Source organism: Sciurus vulgaris (assembly GCF_902686455.1).
Source record: "Sciurus vulgaris genome assembly, chromosome: X".
Taxonomy (NCBI): Eukaryota; Metazoa; Chordata; class Mammalia; order Rodentia; family Sciuridae; genus Sciurus; species Sciurus vulgaris.
Genome location: NC_136471.1, coordinates 37,049,187 through 37,070,188, shown reverse-complemented (window position 1 = coordinate 37,070,188; position 21,002 = coordinate 37,049,187). Strand labels below are relative to the sequence as shown.

Here is a 21,002-nt window from a genome sequence, read left to right as displayed (position 1 = left end):
ATGACAAATATTAATGAACCATAAATCATCCTAATCCATACTGGAGCCATGTTGTTCAAATTATTGACTAAAAGAAAAATCTGTGCCCATTTATTAAGTTCCACAGAACATATAATATATAGCATTATATGTGTAATATGTAACATACACAATGTACATGTAATCTCATGTAATAAATAGTATTCTACTTCATAGGCATTTTCCCTCTGCTAAAATAAAGTTTTAACCAACCTGTCAGGTTTTTCAAAGAATATCAGCTAATAGTTGTCTTTTCTGTGTATCCTTCATTTCTGTTTCTCTTTGTCTGCACTGCCTATTTCAGTCTATGTGACTGTAAGTTTTCATTGTCCCCTTTTGAAACCAATGTATCCTGTTTAGAAAAGTCAGAGATATTTTCCTGATGCTAAAATGAGATGATACTACTTCTAGCAATTAGGTATCCTTTTTTCCTTGATCCTTTCTCTTAGTACCAGAGCACAACTAAAACAGTTCCTTTTGCATTAACTTAAAGTGACAGAGTATGCAAAGTGCTGGAGACTCTTCTTAAAATCTCATATATATGGTATTTCCATATTTTCCTTCATATTTGTTTTCTGAATCACCATCTCTACTCTGTATATTAGTAATATGATTCTAGTGAGCAGAATTTTCTATAATTGTAGTTTCTAAACTCTGAGATTATAGACTATTATGATATATCAGCAAAAAAATCACAGACTACGGACTTCCAAAATTCTCTCCTCCATAAAAGCAACAAGAGGGCCAAGGATGGAGCTCAGAGGTAGAGCACTTTAGCATGAGCAGGGCCCTGGGTTCAATCCTGAACAACACACTCACAAAACAACAAGTCAATTTACAAAAATTTTCAAGAACCAATCTTTTCAGGCCTCTGGAAATTAACTAAAAGCTTGAAAACCCAGAGAGTGTTTAAGAAAAATGCCTGAATATTGGCAAGACTATCAATCTCTATGGTGTTTTTAACTTCTATTCCCATTCCTCATTTCAGGTTCCAGAGTAGCTTTGAAAACCAACCAGTCTGCAATCATGGTGAAAACCAGAAGCCTAGCAGCTACTAGAGCGGGGAGAAAGGGGTTGCCACTCCTCCAGAGTCTCATTCCCAGAAAATAGTCATTATTTGACTTGTCTAGTCAAACAAATTCCCTAGAAGAACTAACATCAGTCCTTCCAAAACTCTTCCAAAAAATAAAAGAAGGGAGAACTCTTCCAAACTCTTTATAATGCCAGTATTATCCTATATCGAAACCAAAGATACCACCAAAAAAACCACAGACCAATACCCCTTTACAACTACACATGCAGAAATTCATAACAATGTAATAGCAAACTGAATTTAGCAATTCATAAAAAAGATTGAACATCATAACAATGGTGTTATTCCTCAAATGTAATGTTGACTCAGCATATGAAAATCAATCAATATAATGCACCATATTAAGAGTAAAGGATTTAGCAAGGCTTTAAGCAATCTCAAGGTAAAAAAATAAAATAAAAGGGGCTGGGGATGTAGCTCAGTGGTTAAGTGCCCGTGGGTTCAATCCCTCAGTACAATAAATAAATAAATAAAAGAGTAAAGGAGAAAAAAACTATCTGTTACACACACACACACACACTCATACAAAATTTGACAAAAATTCAAGACCCTTCCGTGATAAAAGCAACATACTAAAAATAGAAGAGAAGTTCCGCAACCTGATAAAAAACTTTGTGAAAAGTGAAGCTTTGTGTCAAGTGAGGGATGTGTGCATATGGGTTTGTTGTGTTTATTTGTATTAGAGACTCATGTTTCCTATTGAAAATAGAGTATCTCAGTGCCTAATGAAATTAAACTCCAAATGTTCAAGTTCTCTATGAAATTTTTTTAGTGGCTTGGGTGAAATGCTTTTTAAATCCCTTTTTCTTCTGAATAGCAATGTCTTTCAAGAAAGCTAATGGCTATTCTTACTAATATGCTTATTTTATATAGCTAAAATAGAAACTTTTTTGTATATCTGAATTCTTGTTTCAATTCCCAGTGTTAATTCCATCCCTGATACCTTCAAGCAACAGCATTGAACATAAGATTGCATCATCACAATGAATCCATCCTTCTACTATATGTCACCTCTTTTCCTAGCTCTCTAGGTCAGTGGTTGACTAAGGGCAATGGACCAAATTTTTCAGGTTGCCTGCTTTGATAAATACAATTTTATTGGAACAGAGCCACGCCCATTCTTTTGAGGATTGTCTATGGTTGCTATCACCCAATAACAGTAGGGTTAAATAGTTGCAATGGAGAACATATGGACTAGCAAGACAAAATCTACACCATGTGGCCTTTTACAGAAAACATTTGTCATTCTCTGGTTTAAGATGAAGTTCCAGAATCTCAACATTTTTGTTTGCTTGTTTCATTTTGTTTTGCTTTTCATTTGGCTTTCTTCTCTCTATATTGCTATAATTTTTAAAAAATGCTATTCTAGTCCATGTATGCTTTCCTTTTGCCTGATTTATTTTTTATTACTTAATACTGTTCACTATAAAACCATGATAATAAGCATAACATTAACCATCTGGATCATTATCTCCCTCTATCTAGTATATATTAAGAATTAACTATATTAAATGCGTAAATTAAAGTTACATGGATAAAACCCCTCAAACTAGACACACACACACACACACACACACACACACACACACACACAGCATATCTAGAAATACTCTATGAAAATGTTTATCAATATCACTTATCACTTTCTGGTCCCTTTTAGAAGCTTTAAGGAGTTTCTATATTCTGTTAAAATTTCATAGTCACTTTTAATCTATTTTCATTCTGCAGAATGAACTGTTTGAATACAGAATAAATTAAAAGAGTAGAAGAATAACACATTAGTAAAATTTAGGATGTGTGAATGTTTGCAAATTGAACATATGAAAACTAATTAAGAAGCATTGATTTCAACCCATGATGCAAAAGATAGGAGATCTTGGGAACATTCATGAGTAATTGGGGCTCATTAGAAGATGTATTTCCAAGCCTTTGATGATTACTACGAGTAAACAACAGGATCACTAACTAGAGAAAAATAATGTGAATATAAGTTACGAGATAATAAACAGCAACTAATAAGGGAATCTAAGGTTGTAGACGGTGTTTTTGAACTAACACTACATTGAGTGATCTAAAAACTTGATTTCTGCTGGGCGCAGTGGCACACACCTATAATCCCAGCGGCTCGGGAGGTTGAGGCAGGAGGATCACGAGTTCAAAGCCAGCCTCAGCAACAGTGAGGCACTAAGCAACTCAGCGAGACCTGTCTCTATATAAAATATAAGAAAGGGCTTGTGGGATGGTTTGTTTCAACTGGGATAGACTTGACAAAAAAGTGTGTACAGCCATCTAGAGTCTTCCAGCAATAGAAATGCCTTTGCTGTCATGTAAGACACCTCTGTGTATATTACTTAGAAAGGCAAGCAGTTGGGGTGCCCAAATTGGGAGTGGAGCTGGAGAAGGGAACCCATGAAATATCTTGGCACCTGAAACTGTCTGGAGGATTTTCTCCTTTTACTTAGATCGGTGAGAAATGCTAGTTTTGAGTTACGGGGTTGGAATCTGAGGAAGAGGTGGCTTATTAGTTACCAGCCTTCTAGATCATATTGGCGATTCACAGCCAGTTCACCAGGAACAGAAGACAAGGTCATAAGGAGTCCTTGCAACGTCATTCACACACAAGAGCATCCATCAACGGCAAGTCATTCAACAGAAACAGCAACTTCATGGTGCGGCAGTTGATCTTCCCATGGGCTGGGAGGTTGAACATCCTGCATAGTGCTGCCAGGAAATCCCTATTCCATACTAAGAGGGGGCCAGCTGGTTGCATATGTAGGATGTCCCATCTCCCGGCCCACTTCATCGTGACAGACACCAGAAACATCACTCTGCTTCACTGAAGAACCATAAAATCACCAGTCAAGGATACAGTGATGTTGAGCTACATGAGTAGAAAGGTACTCAGATAAATGTATTTTAATAGAGGGCATAGCACTGAGTGTTATGACTTTGGATCATAAGAAGCAATGAATATGTGTGTGAATCTGTAAACTTGGGGCCAGCAGGTCTGCACCGAACAATATTAGCTGGCCAAAGGGATGGCAAGCTATCAATTACCTCTAGCCACACAGGGAATGTCTTCAGAGCTGTGCCTTGTATTCTCTGCACTATATCATCTTTGGGAGATTAGGAATTGGGGACACAAATTTAAGGTGGCCAGAGGCAGAGTAGCTACAGGAAGAGAGAATCGAAATCCTACTTGAAGAAAGAAAGTTTATAGATGGAAAAGTAGAAATAGAAAATGAAATGAGCCTCAAAGTCATAAGTGGGCTATTTGGGAGCAGTAGTCCAGAGAGGACCCAATAGTTCTAAATTGGGTAGAACCTAATTCAGGCAGGAATCGTTACAAGGGGTGGGAGTGGATTTGATTGCAAGGGAGAAAGTTAGTGACATGTCCCCCAAATCATGTTAGATGTAGTATCCAATCAAATTCAGGGAACCCTGTCAAGGGCAAGGTCACAGGAAATATCAAGAGTAGGGACTAGCTCTCAAAAACATGGGGACAGGAATAAAATAATAAAGAAAAATGCAGGCAATCATTTAACAAGGCCATTTCCAAAGACTCTGGAGTTCTAAAAAGTATTTATCTGCTGTGCCTTCAAATCTGGATTAAGTTTCTAGTCAACTACCCTGGTTTTGGCACTCTTTAAAGGATGGAAAGCAGGCCAATCCTATGCCCAGAAAGACTGACTCAAGTTCGGGAATTTAGAACATTTATATTCTTTTAATTTCCTCAGTAGCACAGAATTTCCACTGAATTCTGGGCTTAGTGCACAGCCCCAAAATCTGTGGTTTCCTACCGAAAAATCCCCAAATTCCATGCAAATGTGTGCAAATTCAAATATTGTCTTATATTTGTGGAATCTATAGAGAAACCCCTCTTTGGCCAGAGATATTGGTCATTGGTGTCTTCTGCCTTTATTTCTTGGTCCATCTATGTTAAGGTTTATCAATTTTGTTGATTTTTAAAAAAATTGATTTCGTTGAACTTTTTGTATTAGTGTATTTTCTCAATTTCATTGATTTCTGCTTTTATATGTATTATTTCCTTTCTTCCAAGTACTTGGCTTTAATTGTCCCCATTTGTCTTAGACTTTAATTTGGAAGCTTAGATCATGGATTTGAGTTGTTGTTGTTGTTTTTTAAATAGGCCATTAATGTTAGAAATTTTCCTTTGAGTTCTACTTTAATTCCACCACACCAATTTTGATATACATTATTTTCATTTTCTTTTACTTCAAACTACTTTCTAATTTTACTTGCTTCTTCCTTTTGAAACATGGTTTATTGAGAAGTGTGCCTGCCGCTTGATTTCCAAATTTTCTGATGTTTTTAAAATGACTTTTTGTGATTGGTGTCAGGCTAATTTTGCTATTGGTGTCAGGCTAATATTGTGTGATTGCAATCATTTTAATTTCTTAAGGTTTATTTAATGTCCCAAAATATGGTCTTTCCCAGTCAATTTTCCATGAGATCTTGAAAAGATTGTATATTTTCCAGTCATTGGGCAGAGTGTTATATCAATTAGATCAATTTTGTTGTGAATGTTTTTCAGCTTTTTTTATATCATTGGTAATTTTTGATCTTTGTACTTCGATTACTGAGGGGGGAGTTAAAATCTTGAAGTATTATTGTGATTGTAATTTTGATTTTCTTTTGTTCTATCACTTTTTGCTTCATGAATTTTGAAGCTCAGTTATTAGGTGCATACATATTTGGGACTATTATGTTTCCTTGATGAATTGACAACTTTATCACTATAAAATTGTCTGTTATCCCGGGTAATATTCTTTGATCTGAAATTTACTTTTTTGTTATTAATATAGTAATCCCAGCATTCTTTTGATTAGTATATGCAATATACACCTTTTATATCTTTTTACTATATACCTATCTATATGACTATATTCACATTTGTAGAGTTTTTTTATAGATAGCATATAATTGTGTCTTATTTATTTTCATTCTCATTTTTAATCCAGGATGGCTGTTTCTTTTTTTAAATTGTCATTTTTAAACTGTTTGCATTTAATAAAACTGTTGATTTGTTTGGACTCATTTCTACCACTTTAAAATTTCTTTTCTATTTATCCCTTCTTTTTTGATTGCTTTCTTCCCCACTTTTGAATTGTGTTTTTTTAATTTGAATATTCCATGTCATTGATTGATTGGATTTTTGATGATATTTTGGTAGTAATTGTGCTCTGGATCAAAACAAACATATATATTATGTAAAGATATATATAATGATTTACAATTTCCTTATAGCTAATATTTTATCATTGTGAGTAAAATATAAAAAACTTACAATCACAGGTTTCCTTACCTTTCCCTGATTTGTCTTCGTTGTAATATGGACTATGTCCATATACTTTGAGAACCTCATTAGACAATGTTATAATTTTTGCTTCTGACAGCCATATGTATTTTAAAGACTTAAGAAAAATAGTCTATTATATTTTCCCATATGTGTACCATTTCATTTGACCCCCTTCCTTTCTGAAATTTTCGAGTTTTTCTCTAGTATAATTTTCTTCTGCCTATAGAGCACCCTTTAACATTTTTCTGAGTAAATTTCTGACAGTGAGTTCCTTAGTTGCCCTTCATCTGAGAATTTCTTTTTTCACACTCATTTGTGACAGGTATTTCCACTGGATATATTATTCTAAATTGGTAGTTCCTTTCTTTCAACCTTTTAAAATTATGTTTACATTGACTCCTGGCTTCCATATTTTCTGATAAAAAAGCTGAAGTCATTCAAATCATGGCTTCGCTGTATGTAATAGGTAATTTTCTCAGACTGCTTTCAAGATTTTTTCTTTATCTCTTGTTTTCACCAATTGTATCATGATGTATCCAGGTATGAATTTTTGAATTTAACTATTTCGGTTTTGCAGAACTTCTTAAATCTGTCAATTTGTTTTGCACCAAATGTGGCATGCTTTGGACCACTATTTCTTTAAATAGTTTTTCTTTCCAATCTTTTTCCTTTTCATATAGAATTCCGATGACACAAATATTAAGCATAGATATTGTCCTGTGGGTGCCTAATATGTTCATTTTTTAAAATTTTTTTCCTACTGTTGTTCAGATTCAATAATTTATATTGATCTAATTTTAGTTTCCATGACTCTTGTTGTCTCTGTTCTCTTATTGAACTTGTTCAATGATTTTTTTTCTTTCAAATATTGCATTTTTTCAGCTCTAAGGTTTCCATTTGGTTCTCATTAAAATTCTTCCTAGTTAGGAACTCCTATCTTCCTATTCATTTGAAGAGAAACTCTCCCTTCCTTCAGTAAGCATGGTTATGGTAGCTGCTTTGAAAAATCTTTGTCTGTAAAGTCCAACATTTGGGCCATCTTAGAGTTGTTTCTTTCTGTTTGTTTTTTAAATTCTCTTTTTCCTTCAAATTTTTTGAGATTTTTCTAGTTCTATGATATCTGAGTAAAATATATTGTATCCTTGATACTTTCAGTATTATGTTTTGAGATCATTGGTCTTTTTTCTTTAATTGATGTGAAACTCACATTACATAAATTAACCATTGCCACTTAGAAGTGTACAGTTTAATGGTACTTAATACACTCACAGCAATGTCCACTCATGTGTGTGTGTGGTCTTGTGGTTTTTGTTTTTGCAGTGCTAGGGATTAAGCCTGAGGTCTTATACATGTTATGGAAGCACTCTGTCACTGAGCTACCTCCCCAGCCACAAGTTCCAAGAAATTTTTTATCACTGTTCCCCAAAATTCCATATCCATTAATTGGTTGCTCTACGTTGCCTTATTCCCCAACCCTTAGAAAACACTAGTCTCCTATCAGTGTCTAAGAACTAACTCTGCATATTTTTAATCTTCTTTTGTCTGACTGATTTAGCATAGCATAAATATCTTAAAGCTTTGTTCACGATGCAGCATTAATCAATATTTCATTACTTTTTTAATCCAGTATTATCTCACTGTACATAGATACCACATTTTTTAATCAGTTCATCAATTAATGGACATTTGGATTGTATCTATCTCTTGACTATCATGACCTACTGCTGCTATGAATATATTGTACAAATACCTCTGGGATCCTGCTTTCAATTCTTTTGGATATGTATATATCCAGACATGGGATTACTGGATTATGTGATAGTTCTATTTTTTAAACTTTAGGCTCTTCCATACTCTTTTCCGTAGTAGTTGCTCCATTTTACAATCCCAACACTGCGCAAGTGTCCCAAGTTTTCTAGACATTGTTAAGTTTTAAGTACTTTTGTAATAGCCAACTTAATTAGCATGAGGCAATATCCCAATTTTTTGGGGGTGGTACCCAGGATTGAAATCAGAAGCACTCAACCACTGAGTCACATCCCCAGACCTTTTTTTTGTATTTTATTTAGAAACAGGGTCTCAATGAGTTGCTTAGCACCTCACCATTGCTAAGGCTGGGTTTGAACTTGTGATCCTCCTGCCTCAGCCTTTCAAGTCACTGGGATTATAGGCGTGCACCTCCACACCCAACTCAATGGGTTTGATTTTCATTTTTCTCATAATTAGTGATCATCAGAGCTTGTTGTCCACTTGTATATCATCTTCAGAGAAATATCTATTCAAATCCTTTGCCTGTTTTTGAATCAGGTTTTTTGATTATTTGTTGTTGTTGTAGAAATTATTTATATATTCTGAATACTAATCCCTTTGATATGATTTACAAAATTTTCTTCAATTTTACAGATTGACTTTTCACTGTTGTCTTTTGATGCAAAAAGTTTAATGTAGTCATTTTTATCTATTTTTGTTTTTGTGTCCTATGCTTTTGATGTCATTCCAAGAAATCATTGTCAAGTCAAATGTAATGAAACTTTTCACCTATGTTTTCTTTAAGGCGTTTTACAGTTTTAGGTCTTACATTTAGGTCTTTAATCTATTTTGGGTTGATTTTCGTATGTGGTGAAAGATATGGATGCATTTTCATTCTTTTAGCAAATGGTTATTCATTTTTCTCAGCACTGTTAACAGACTGTCTTTTCCTCCATTGAATTATCTTGGCACCCTTATTGAAGACCATACATTTCTGGGCCCTCTATTCCATTCCGTTAAACCATTTGGTTTTTTTTTTTTTTTTTTTTTTTAATGCTAATATCATAGTGCTATGATTACTATAGCTTTGTAATATGTTTTAAAATCATGACATATTTATCTTTCAACTTTATACTTTTGAAATTGCTTTGACTATTAGAAGTTCTTTGAGGTTGCATACAAAATTTAGGATTTTTTTTCTATTTCCATAAAAAATGTCATTGGGATTTTGGTAAGGATTGTATTGAATCTGTAGATTGCTTTGAATTTATGAACAACAGAAACTTATTTCTCATAATTCTGGAGGCTTGGAAATCCCAAATCAACTCACCATCAAATTTGGCATCTGGTGAAGGTCCATTTCCTGGTCTTTTTTCAAGTCTCACTTATGAGGCCACTAATCCCATTCACGAAAACTCCACCCCATGACCTCATCACCTCCCAGAGGCCCGGCTTCCTAATGCCATCACTTTGGTGATTAGAATCCAACATATTACTTTGGGGGGAAAAATATTCAGACTATAGTACCAGGTCTTTTCAGATTTTCTCTAAGTTAATCCTTACACTTGGGCTTTTAAAAACTTTGTCTTTGTTTACGTATCTTCCATACACCGAAGTTAAATATCTGTCATAGGTGAATCTCAGCATCTTTTCAGTTCTTTGGCAAGAATATATCCTGTCTGAACATGCCCATGGTTTTTAAGAGTCCCTGGAATATGGAGGAAATTTTCAAAGCTCTCATACCCTCAAAATGTCACTCCCTGAATTTCTTACCAGGCTTTCAGCATGTCTATTTTTTGCTCCCAAATATGTGTGTGTATGTGTGTGTGTGTTTAATAGGCTAAGTGAAACAAAGGGAAGTCCTTTTTAGCAGTCCTTCAGAGAAACCACAGTAAGATCAAAACAGACATATCCTTGGCCAAAATGTGCATCGTGTTCCCTCTAGAACGAGGCATATAGACTGCCATCTCAAGACTGTCCCCCACTAGGGAATTGAGTGGATTACCATAAGTAAATTACTTCAAAGACCCCCATATGATATTTCATTTAGCTTTCCCCCTGCTACATGTTTCCTTGGTTGCTATAAACCTTTGACAATTAGAGTTCTAGTAAGGTGGATGTTGACAGTCTTGTCCCTTCTTTGGTGTTTGATGGAATAGACATCCCCCAGAGTTCCCTATTACATCATCTTTCCTCTCCTACCCCTGAATCTTTCAAACATTCTCTTGAGAATGTTGGTTTTTAGGATTGTAATAGGTCATCAGCCTCATCGGATTTAGAACCCAAGTCTCAGCCCTCTTTCTGTGGGCCTTATTTCCAATGTCAATTTGATTTTCAAAGCATTTGGAATGCTTCTTGAATCTGTCCCATGTGCGTTATTTAGGGGTCCCATATGGGACCTGGACAGTGCTATACATCCTAGTCCAATTTTCAGTCTTTTGTTACATGGCTTTGGGTCATTTTTACATATGTGTAGCTGATAGATGAGCCCAGGATTTAGGTGACCTATTCTCAAGCCTCTTCATCTCCTTGTACAGTTCACATTTCCTGGAACTCTGGTGAGAAAGTCAGATTTTTAGATTCTTCATATATTGTGTATTTATTGCTATAGAGTCTGCCTCAGGGACAAACTCAGGGGAAATGAAAGAGAAAAAAATAGTTGGGTATTACCTCCACAGTCTTCAGAGCTTGGTGGTCTTTCTAGTTCATGTGTTTGAAGGGAAGGACTTTTTTCCTCTCAAACGATTAATTACCTGCACAGCTCCTCCTGGTGTTGCCAGTATAGGTGGGCATCTTAGTGATTGATGCATGCCATTCATGCCAAGAGAGAAAAAGAAAAGTAAAGAAAACAATCTCTCTGTCGTACACCTGCATTCTCTGTCCTCTAAATAATCTCTCTGCTTTGTAGTATTGTCTTCTCTGTTCTCTGGGAAGAGCACGTTTCTGGGAGGTTTCTTTCTTCACATCTGCATAATTCTAATGATACTGGCTGCATTAAAATCTAAGTCCAGGAAATAAGTTAGGTGGAGGGAACAGGAAAATCACTCTTAATGATTGTTCTTTGATTTTTGCCCACAGATTTTAGTTTTATTCTGTAGGAGAGATCAGGCTGAATGTGCTGACTCCAATTTTGCCAGAAATGGAAGACTTTTAATGGGCAACTTTGTTAAAAATTTAAAAAGTCATTTTATCATTTTATTTTTTGCATTATGAAAATAAAATTGGTTTTTTTACATGTTGGCTTTTTATCTAACAATCTTTGTAAATTTACTTATTAATTCTCAAGACTTATATGCAGAGTTGTTTCATTTTTCTATGTACACAATCATGTTTTCATTTTTCTGCTTAAATCCTCAATATTTTTACTTCTTTTACTTACCATAGTACATTAATAAGTAACTCTAGTACAGTGCAGAATGGATGTTGTGATAGTGGACATTCTTATCTCTTTGCAAACTCAAAGAAAAGACTTGGACATTTAACTACAAAGGATAGTATATGTTATAAATATTTGGTGAATATTCTTTAGGAGAATAAGAATTAAGACTCAATCTAGTTTCCTGAAATTGATTTTATCATGAATCACATTGAATTATAGAAAACAATATGCATACATCATGTACAACCACAAGAATGGGAAGTTATACTCCATGTGTGTATAAATGTCAAAATATTTTCTACTGTCATGTATAACTATAAAGAACATATAAAGAAAAAAAAGTAGGTACAGTGTACAGTGTCCCTACAACTCACTCAAGTAGAAGGGTTCAAAAAAATCTTTATTTTTTTGATGAAAATATTTTAATATAGCACACTACTTATCTTTATGCCAGTACAGTTATAACATATAATTTTTAACATGGAAGAAGCACATGAATATTGAAGTTCAGCCTTCGGTAAAGTCAATATAATATACAGTCAGTAAAAATGAATGAATAGAAAACAGATTAAAATAGGAAAAGGAAAAAATATGCATATATTGAATTATTCACAGGATAATTTTCATTTATTTAAAATGACACACTTTCAAGCTTTCTTTTCGAGGTCAGTCTTGCTTCATGAATGCCACTGGGAAGTAATAATAATCCCCATATTTACCCAAAGAATGTATATTTTCAATGTTATTTTCATGTACATTTGGTACAGTAAGTAAATAGATTTGTATCTGTGTTTTCCCATGCAAAAAAAAAAAAAAGGTATTATACCCTTCTATTTGTTTAGATGTAAATTTGTATATTTCCCTAAGTTTTCAAGGTTATTTTCTAATATAAATCCTGAATTTATCTTATCAAAGTTTTAGTAGGATATTTTAAGAATTCTCTCACTATTACTAATGGACTATTTTGCCTTTATTTCATTTCTAGCCCTTGTTCTTGGACTATTTCAACCTCTAGATTATTTTATATTTATCTCATATCATGTAATTTTCACTCAGTAAATTCAGTACTATTTTTAAAAGAGTGTGAGATTTGCTAGGCCTACAGTCACACCAATAATAGACAACAGATAATTCTATCCCTTGCTTTCTAAGGTTATATGAATTGTTCACAATTTATTTTGTTAAAAATTAAAAATTAATAATAATGAGTTAATAGGATAAGTTGGCATCCTGTCCATTACCCAAATTTAATGTAATTAATGTGTATTGACTGCATTACTGTTTTTAATATTTGTTGTTGGTTTTTGATAAATTATCTTCATTATATTTATAAGACATCTCCTTTTATCCCTGTGTAATTGAAATTTTAATTAGAAGTAGCTTTTCCATTTAACCAAATATATGAAAAAACGTTCAACATCTCTAGTAATTGAGAAATGTAAATTAAAACAACCCTAAGATTTCATCTCACCTCAACTAGAATATCTATTATCAAGAATACAAGCAACAATAGGTGTTGGCGAGGATGTGGGGAAAAAGGTACACTCATACATTGCTGGTGGGGTTGCAAATTAGTGCAGCCACTCTGGAAAGCAGTATAGAGATTCCTTAGAAAACTTGAATGGAACCACCATTTGACCCAGCTATCCCACTCCTTGGCCTATACCCAAAGGACTTAAAATCAGCATACTATAGTGACACAGGTACATCAATGTTCATAGCAGCTCAATTCGCAATAGGTAGATTGTAGAACCAACCTAGATGCCCTTCAATAGATGAATGAATAAATTGTGGTATATATACACCATGGAGTATTACTTAGCCATGAAAAAGAATAAAATTATGGCATTTGCAGGAAAATGGATGGAGTTGGAGAATATCACGGTAAGTGAAATAAGTCAATCCCAAAAAACCAAAGGCCGAATGATTTCTCTGATAAGTGGATGATGATCAATAATGGGGGGTGGGAGGGAGGCAAGAATGGAGGAAGGATGGATTGCACAGAGGAAAATGAGGGGTGAGGAGGGGCTGGGGGAAGGAAAAATAATAGAATGAGACAATACCCTATGTACCTGTATAATTATGCAAATGGTGTGACTCTAGTTCGTGTACAACCAGAGAAACAATAGTTGTACCCCATTTGTGTATGATGAATCAAAACAAATAAATAAATAAATTGTAATTGAAATCTTAATTAGAAGTAGTTTCTCCATTTAACCAAATTATTCTTCAATACCTATTAAAAGATCATAAAATTTCTTCACAGTTGTTAACATAAGGAATTATATTAGTAAATTTGTAGCACTAAATCACCCTTGAATTTCTGGAATAACTTGTTTCTTCATGATGTATTATTTCTTTGTTATTTTAATGGACTCTTAATATTTTATTTGGAACTTTGAATCTATATCAATGAATGCTATTTATTTCTAACCTTTGTTAAGTGCTTTTCAGATTTGCTATTGACAATATATTGTTTTATGAAATACTCTGAGGAACTTTTAAACTTTGTTATGGTCACTCATCTTTTCATGCATATTAACTTAGAGAAATTAATTTTATTTCTAATTTCCAAGTTATTGCTTTGGTGTTACTTCACAATTTTCCCCAAAGTACTATACCTCTTAATCATATCGTCAGACTACTGAACTGTTATTTTCTCCAAGGCAAAGATTGTCTCCATTGCTTCATAGAAATAAGACCTTTTATATTTCCTTTAAACAAGAGAAATGAAAGATGAGAGTGTTATTTACTCCATCTTTACTTTTTTTCAATATTGATGGATATGTTTGTGATTTCTAAAGTCATTAAAAATCATGTAATCTTTGAGTAAATTAATGAATGAACATATAAAATATCTTCTGAAATACTGTGCACAACTTTTTCCTCTGAAAATCAGATTTTTATCTCATCTAACTATGAATTTACTTGCCCCATGGAAAATGTGCAACATTCTCTTCATTACATAACTCTTCCAAACTTTCCATACATTCATTGTCTGAAATATACCCAGATCACATAAATTTACCCATCATTTGAAGCAGTATGGATTGAGTAGCAGAAAAACAGACACTAATTGGTCACCCAATGGAACTTATATTCTACTGATTATGGCAACAGAATTCTTCCACATAGTAAGAGATACTTGTGCACAATTGGGAAAGCAATTTTGCAGGTGAAGCATGTTGAGTAGAGTATCCAAATCTTCAACACAATCAACTTTGATGATGGATACAATATGAAGAAGGTAAAAGAAAATAATGATCAATAATGAGCATTCACAAAGACATTTGGTCCAAAGAATTTCTAGTGATGTCTTTTATTTTATTGCACTAGTTAAATCCTATTGATTATGTTATGGCCAGGTAAGCTTCTCTTGGATCAACCTTTCAGCAGATAAATGAATAAAACACAAAAACAAACTATCTGATTGTACTGGAGAATAACCCAATACAGAATTTTGGGAGGAGGGTCCAACACTTGGAAGTCACAACCTTAGTTGAGTTTCCCACTTTCATGACTATAACCTAAGTTGAAGACATAGTCTGCCATGATAGATGGCTAAAATCCAATAAATAATCTTCAGTTTTTGTGGCCTAAAAACCTGAGAAAATAGTTTGAGGAAATATCAAAACTGAAAGGTGAGGGAGTATCTAGGAATGGTTAGAGATAGAGGGACCATAAAATTTGTGTACACTATTAAAAGTATACATAATTAAAACTTGATTTTTATAAGGAAAATATATTAATTGTAATCCCCAGGTTAACCACTAAGGAAAAATCTAAAACATTATGCAGGGAAAAAAACAAGAAGGGAATCAAGTAGTATCTTATAAAAGAGTCAGTTAATAACAAATTAAGGCATTAATGGAGGAAACGATGGTATATATTACAGAGAAAATGATGGAAGTAAGTCCTTTCTTAATTGTAATTAATTTAAATGTGAAACGGATTAAACTCTAATTATAAGGCAGAGACTAATAGAATGAACATAAATACATCATCCAACTATATTCTGCCAATAAGAAGCTCAATTAATATCTCAGGGCACCTGTATATTGACAGTGAAGGAATGTTGCATGCAAATAGTAACAAAAGGAGAATTATATCAATATCAAACAAAATAGAACTTAAGACAAAAAATTATTATGAGAGACAGAGGACATTGCAAATTCATAAAAAGATAAAGTCACCAAGAAGATACAAAACCTATAAACATATATGCACCTAACAACAGAGCTCAACAAATACAGGAAGCAAAAAGTAAAAGAATTGAAACAAGAAAAAAAAACATACGTACTTGGAGACATCAATACCCCAGTTTAAACAATGTACAGACCAACAAAACAGATCAATAAAGATAGAGGGATTGAAAAACTCTATAAAGGGCTGGGAATGTGGCTCAGTGGTAAGGTAGGCTTGCCTACCATATATGGGTTCAATCCCCACTACTGGAAAAAAACAAAAACAAAAACAAAAACAAAACAAAACAAAAACTCTAAAGCAGATAATTCTAATAGACCTAGAGAATACTCCATCTAATAACACAGGGACTGTTCTCTGAGATAGACCATATGTTTGGCTACTAAACAAATATAAGTTAAAATATTATTATCATTCAAAGTATATTCTCCATGATGGAGTAAAACTAGAAATCAGCTTTAGAAAGAAAATTGACAAATTTGGACATATGTAAATATTAAATAACATACTCACTATTAAACAGCTAATGGGTGAAAGAAGAAATTAAAAATGAAATTTTAGAAATCTTTTGAAAAAAGTGAAATAAAAACTTACCAAAGATTATGGGATACAGCAAAACAGTGCTCAGAGGGAAATTTATAGCTCCAAATGGCTACATTTATAAAGAAGAAAGGGGCTGAGAGTGTAGCTCAATGGTGCAGCATGTGCTTACCATGTGTGAGTCCCTGGGTTCCATCCCTAGCACCACAAAAGAAAAAAAAAAAAAAAAAAAGGAATGGAAAGAAAGAAAAAAAAAAAAAAGGAGAAGGAGGATCTCAAACCAATACCCTTAAAAGATAAGTTTATATCTTTAAGATATAAAGTAAGGGCTGGGGATATAGCTCAGTTGGTAGAGTGCTTGCCTGGCAAGCACAAGGCCCTGGGTTCAATTCCCAGCACCGCAAAAAAAAAAAAAAAAAAAAAGATATAAAGTAGAAAAAGAACTAGAAAAGAAGAGTAAGTTTGATTCAACTAGCAAAAGAACTAAAATGATAAAGACAAGTAAAACAGAGTGTAGGAAAATAATAAAGAATATTACCAAAATTAAAAGTTGAGATTCTTTGAAAATTTCAAAAAAGTTGACAAATCTTTTAGCCAGAATGACTAAGCAAAACAAAGGAGCATACAAATTATGAAAATCAGAAATTACAGTAAGGGCATTTCTATTGAGCCTACTGAAATTAAATCAATTAGAAAAAAAATACAAAGAGCAATCATGCTCCAACAAAGTAGAAACCCAGATGAAACAAATTCCTAGAAACATACAAACTACCAAAGACTGACTTCAGAAGAAATAATCTAAAGAGGCTTATAACGAGTAATGACTTGAATCAGTAACCAAATCCTCCCAATAAGGAAAACACAAGACTAGATGGCTTCATTGGTGAATTTTATCAAACATATAAAAAATCAGCACTAATCATTCTCAAACTACAATTTATGAGACAAGCATTATCCTAATACTAAGGCCAGATAAAGATATCACAAGAAAATCATAGACCAAGACCATTTATGAATATAGATGCAAAAATTCTGAACAAAACACCAATAAACTCAATTCAGCATAATATTATGCACCATTCCTAAGAGGGAATGCAAGAGCAGAGGCAAACAAGCCACACCCACATCTCCATAGATGCAGAGAAAGGTATTTGACAAAATCCTTCACTCTTTTATGATGAAAAAACTCAACAAATTAAAGAGAAAACTTCCTCAACATGATAAGAGGGATTAAAAAAAATCCAGCAAATATCATAATTTCATAATCAGTAGTAAAAAAAAAAAAAAAAAGCTGAAAGAATTCCCTCTACGACCAGGAACAAAGAGAAGATGCCCGCTTTCATTACTTCTATTCCGTGTTGTAATGGAAATTGTATCAAGAGCAATTAGGCAAAGAAAGGAAATAAAAGAGGAAAATTGAAAAAGAAGAAATAAAAGGATCTTTATTCTCAGATGACATGATCTTATGTATAGAACCCCCAAAAAACAAAAGACATAATAGATGAATTCAGCAAAGTCACAGGAGACAAGATTTACACATGAAAATCAGAAATCAGATCTAGTTATATACACGGCAGTCAACAATTCAGAAAAAAGAATGAAGTACTAATACATGCTGCAAAATGGATAAACCTCAAAATCATTATGCTAAGTGAAAGAAAGCTGGCATGAAAGGTTACAAATTCTAGTTATGAGATATCTAAATTAAGTAAATGCACAAAAACAGAAAACAGATTAGAGATTGCCCTGGGCTGGCTAAAGGAAGTATGGGAGGGAGCTGATGGTTGATGGGAAGTGATTTCCTTTTCGAGTGATGAAATGTTTGAGAACTAGAAAGAGGTGATGGTTATACAATACTGTGAATGTACTAAATGCCATTGGATTATACACTTTAAGTGATTCATTTTGGGGAGGGAGGTTGAATCCAGGGGCCTTTTGCCACTAAGCTATATTCCCACCTCTTTTATTTATTCATTTATTTTAAAAGAGACAAGGTCTAGCTAGATTGCTGAGGCTGGCCTCCATGATCCTCCTGACCCAACCTCCTGATTATAGGCAAGCGCCACAGCGCCTGGCAGTTTTATGTCGTATAAAGTTTACGACAATAAAAATTCATGCAATGCAAAGTATCATCGTGGTCATCATTACAAAAATTAATGCTTCTGAAATTTCACTTTCTTTAAAATGCTGAAATTAAGAATAAAAAATTAGAATGCTAAAATTGAAAAGTAGATTTAGTACCATTTGAATAACATTTTTTCCTCTTCTCTCTGTTCTCTTTCAGATTATGTCTGGCCATTACCTAGGTATTTGTGCCCCGTCTGGATTTCTTTGGATGTTTTATTTTCTACAGCGTCCATCATGCACCTCTGCGCTATATCGCTGGATCGGTATGTAGCAATACGTAATCCTATTGAGCATAGCCGTTTCAATTCGCGGACTAAGGCCATCATGAAGATTGCTATTGTTTGGGCAATTTCGATAGGTAATTATGCTTTTGGCCATTAGAATTGCAGCGGCTATGCTCAATACCTTCGGATTATGTACTGTGAACAACGTACAGACGTCGACTGGTAACTTTGCGTTTAATCGGGATTGTTTAGTAATTATTCTTAACCTATTTATCTGATATTTAGGTTAACAATAATGAAACCAACATGACAGATATGAATACATAGGTGCAAAGTTTTCATTTATCCTGCTAGGTTAGTATGCCAGCGAATTCTGCAACACAGATCCAGAACCTTTGAGATATTGAAAATGTGTTGACCATTACAAAGATATAAGTTAAAGTCTAAATTTTAAAAAAATCTAAATCTTGGAAAAGATATATCTATCCTATAATATTAGACGTAATATTTTAATTCTAATTCCACATCCATTCCAGTGGAAAATTAAAAATTTGATCTGAATCTTTATGAAGAAAACATGGAAATTTTTGCTAAATTTATTAAACCTAAAATATACTATTTCTCCTTAAGTTTGTCTTCTTGAATTCTAAGAAAGCTATTGATTTCTTTAAGGATTTGGGCGAATTTTTTATTGAGATCTGGGGAAATTTAAAGAGACAAAAATGACCATTTTTTGCTAATATTTAAGATTCATAAATACTATAACTGCTAATAGTAAAGTCAAGAAAGTTAATTCATTGGATTTAGGGTTTTTACAATTCTCTCTCCTCTTTCCGGTTGAGCTTACATTATGTCCCATTAAATAATTTCTCTTCAAACTCATGTTTCTGTAAAAGATTTAGGTAAATTTTCTAACAAGATTAAGACTTCTCCACAATTTTCACTGATATCTTCAGAAGATTTGTCTCTGGGTTTATTGATGATAAAATTAATTTGTTTAAGTTATTCATTTTAAGTTTTAACATTGTTCTTTGTAGATTGTTCTATCAGTATACACGTACAAACACCTTTGGATAAGAAGCCATGAAATTTTTTCCCAAATATAAATGGATTCTATATATACAATTTGACTTAAAATTTTAAGGGTTTGAAGATTTTAATCTCTCTGCCTGCCCCCCAAGGGGCTCATCTAAAAAGAATCCAGTTCTTATGGTACTTACAAAGAAAATACACATGTAAGTGAAATTAGAATACTAAGATCATCAGTTGTTAGAAATGACAGACTGGGTATTTTGCAATGACTCTTGGGACAAAGACAACTAAAAATATGGATAAAATACTAAAAGCCCAGATAATCTAATAAAATAGTAGTGTTTATGCGTCCAAGATTCAGAAAAAGACAGAAGTCCAGGAATAACTATGATGTTTGGTTCACTTTTGCCAAAGATGTAATTGTCAATCTGAAGATATGACCGACAGATTGGGAAACATTTCATTGCCTCATCTTTGATACACAAAGTTGGACCAAAGTAAGACTACAGAGTTTGGCAAGGGTCAGCCAACCTGAATTTAATTTCGTGATCCCAAAGACCTGTAGTCAAGGAATAAAGATGAAAGATCAATCACCTGTGACATGGAATTCAACCCTGGTTCAAGTCATCTATATAACCAAGAAAACTCTGGAACCTTGAAATTGGATTAACATGTTTTCATATTGTCCATGTTTACAATTTATTTGGTGTAAGCAAAAAAAAAAAAAAATCATTCTAAACTCCAATTACTTCTTTCAATAATTTTCAAATGTAGTCACTGAAATACAGTGATAAGCAGATATAAAAGAAAAACAATAAATGAACTACACATGGGACGATAAAAGATAGTAGAAATGAACTTAAAGGTACTTGGTATGGTTGAATTATCTGACATAGACTTTAAATGACCATTTGTAAGGTGAACATAGCAATTATAAGCTAAACCTAAATCTTTCAGCAAGAAACTAGGAAGGGTAACATTGAAATCGGAGAAACAACTAGAAAATTTGGAGCTTAAGCATAATATGAAAACCTAAGAATTCAGTGCCAATTAGACATGGCTAAAGAGAGAGAACTATTAAAGATTTGCAAGAAGAAACTCTGATGAATGAAGCATGGAAAATGAAAAGGATAGAAAACAGAAATTAGAGTACTAGAGGATAGTGGACATACAGTACAGAATGAGAAGAGTTTCACAAGGAGAGAGAAGGCAGAAAAGCAATATTAGAAGAGCTAATGGTTTTTAGAATTGATGAAAGACATCGATTCTCATATTTAAAAGCTCACCAAGTCTCAAACACAATGGGCAAAAAGCCAT

General features: G+C 33.5%; 1 protein-coding gene and 1 long non-coding RNA gene across 4 annotated transcripts in view; one reads left to right on the top strand and one right to left on the bottom strand.

Moving 5' to 3' along the window:
- The window catches only part of LOC306651733, a 495,681-nt gene that overhangs the window by 407,002 nt on the left and 67,677 nt on the right, over positions 1 to 21,002 (bottom strand). The gene's annotated exons all lie outside the window — the stretch shown is intronic.
- HTR2C (5-hydroxytryptamine receptor 2C) overlaps positions 1 to 21,002 on the top strand; it is a 247,128-nt gene that overhangs the window by 190,177 nt on the left and 35,949 nt on the right. Inside the window, exon 5 of one of the 2 annotated variants that reach the window (XM_079124478.1) lies at positions 18,587 to 18,787. In XM_079124478.1, the coding sequence (XP_078980604.1) occupies positions 18,587 to 18,787 (201 nt within the window). The remainder of the gene's footprint in view (positions 1 to 18,586; positions 18,788 to 21,002) is intronic. The other variant, XM_079124479.1, reaches the window with a different exon arrangement.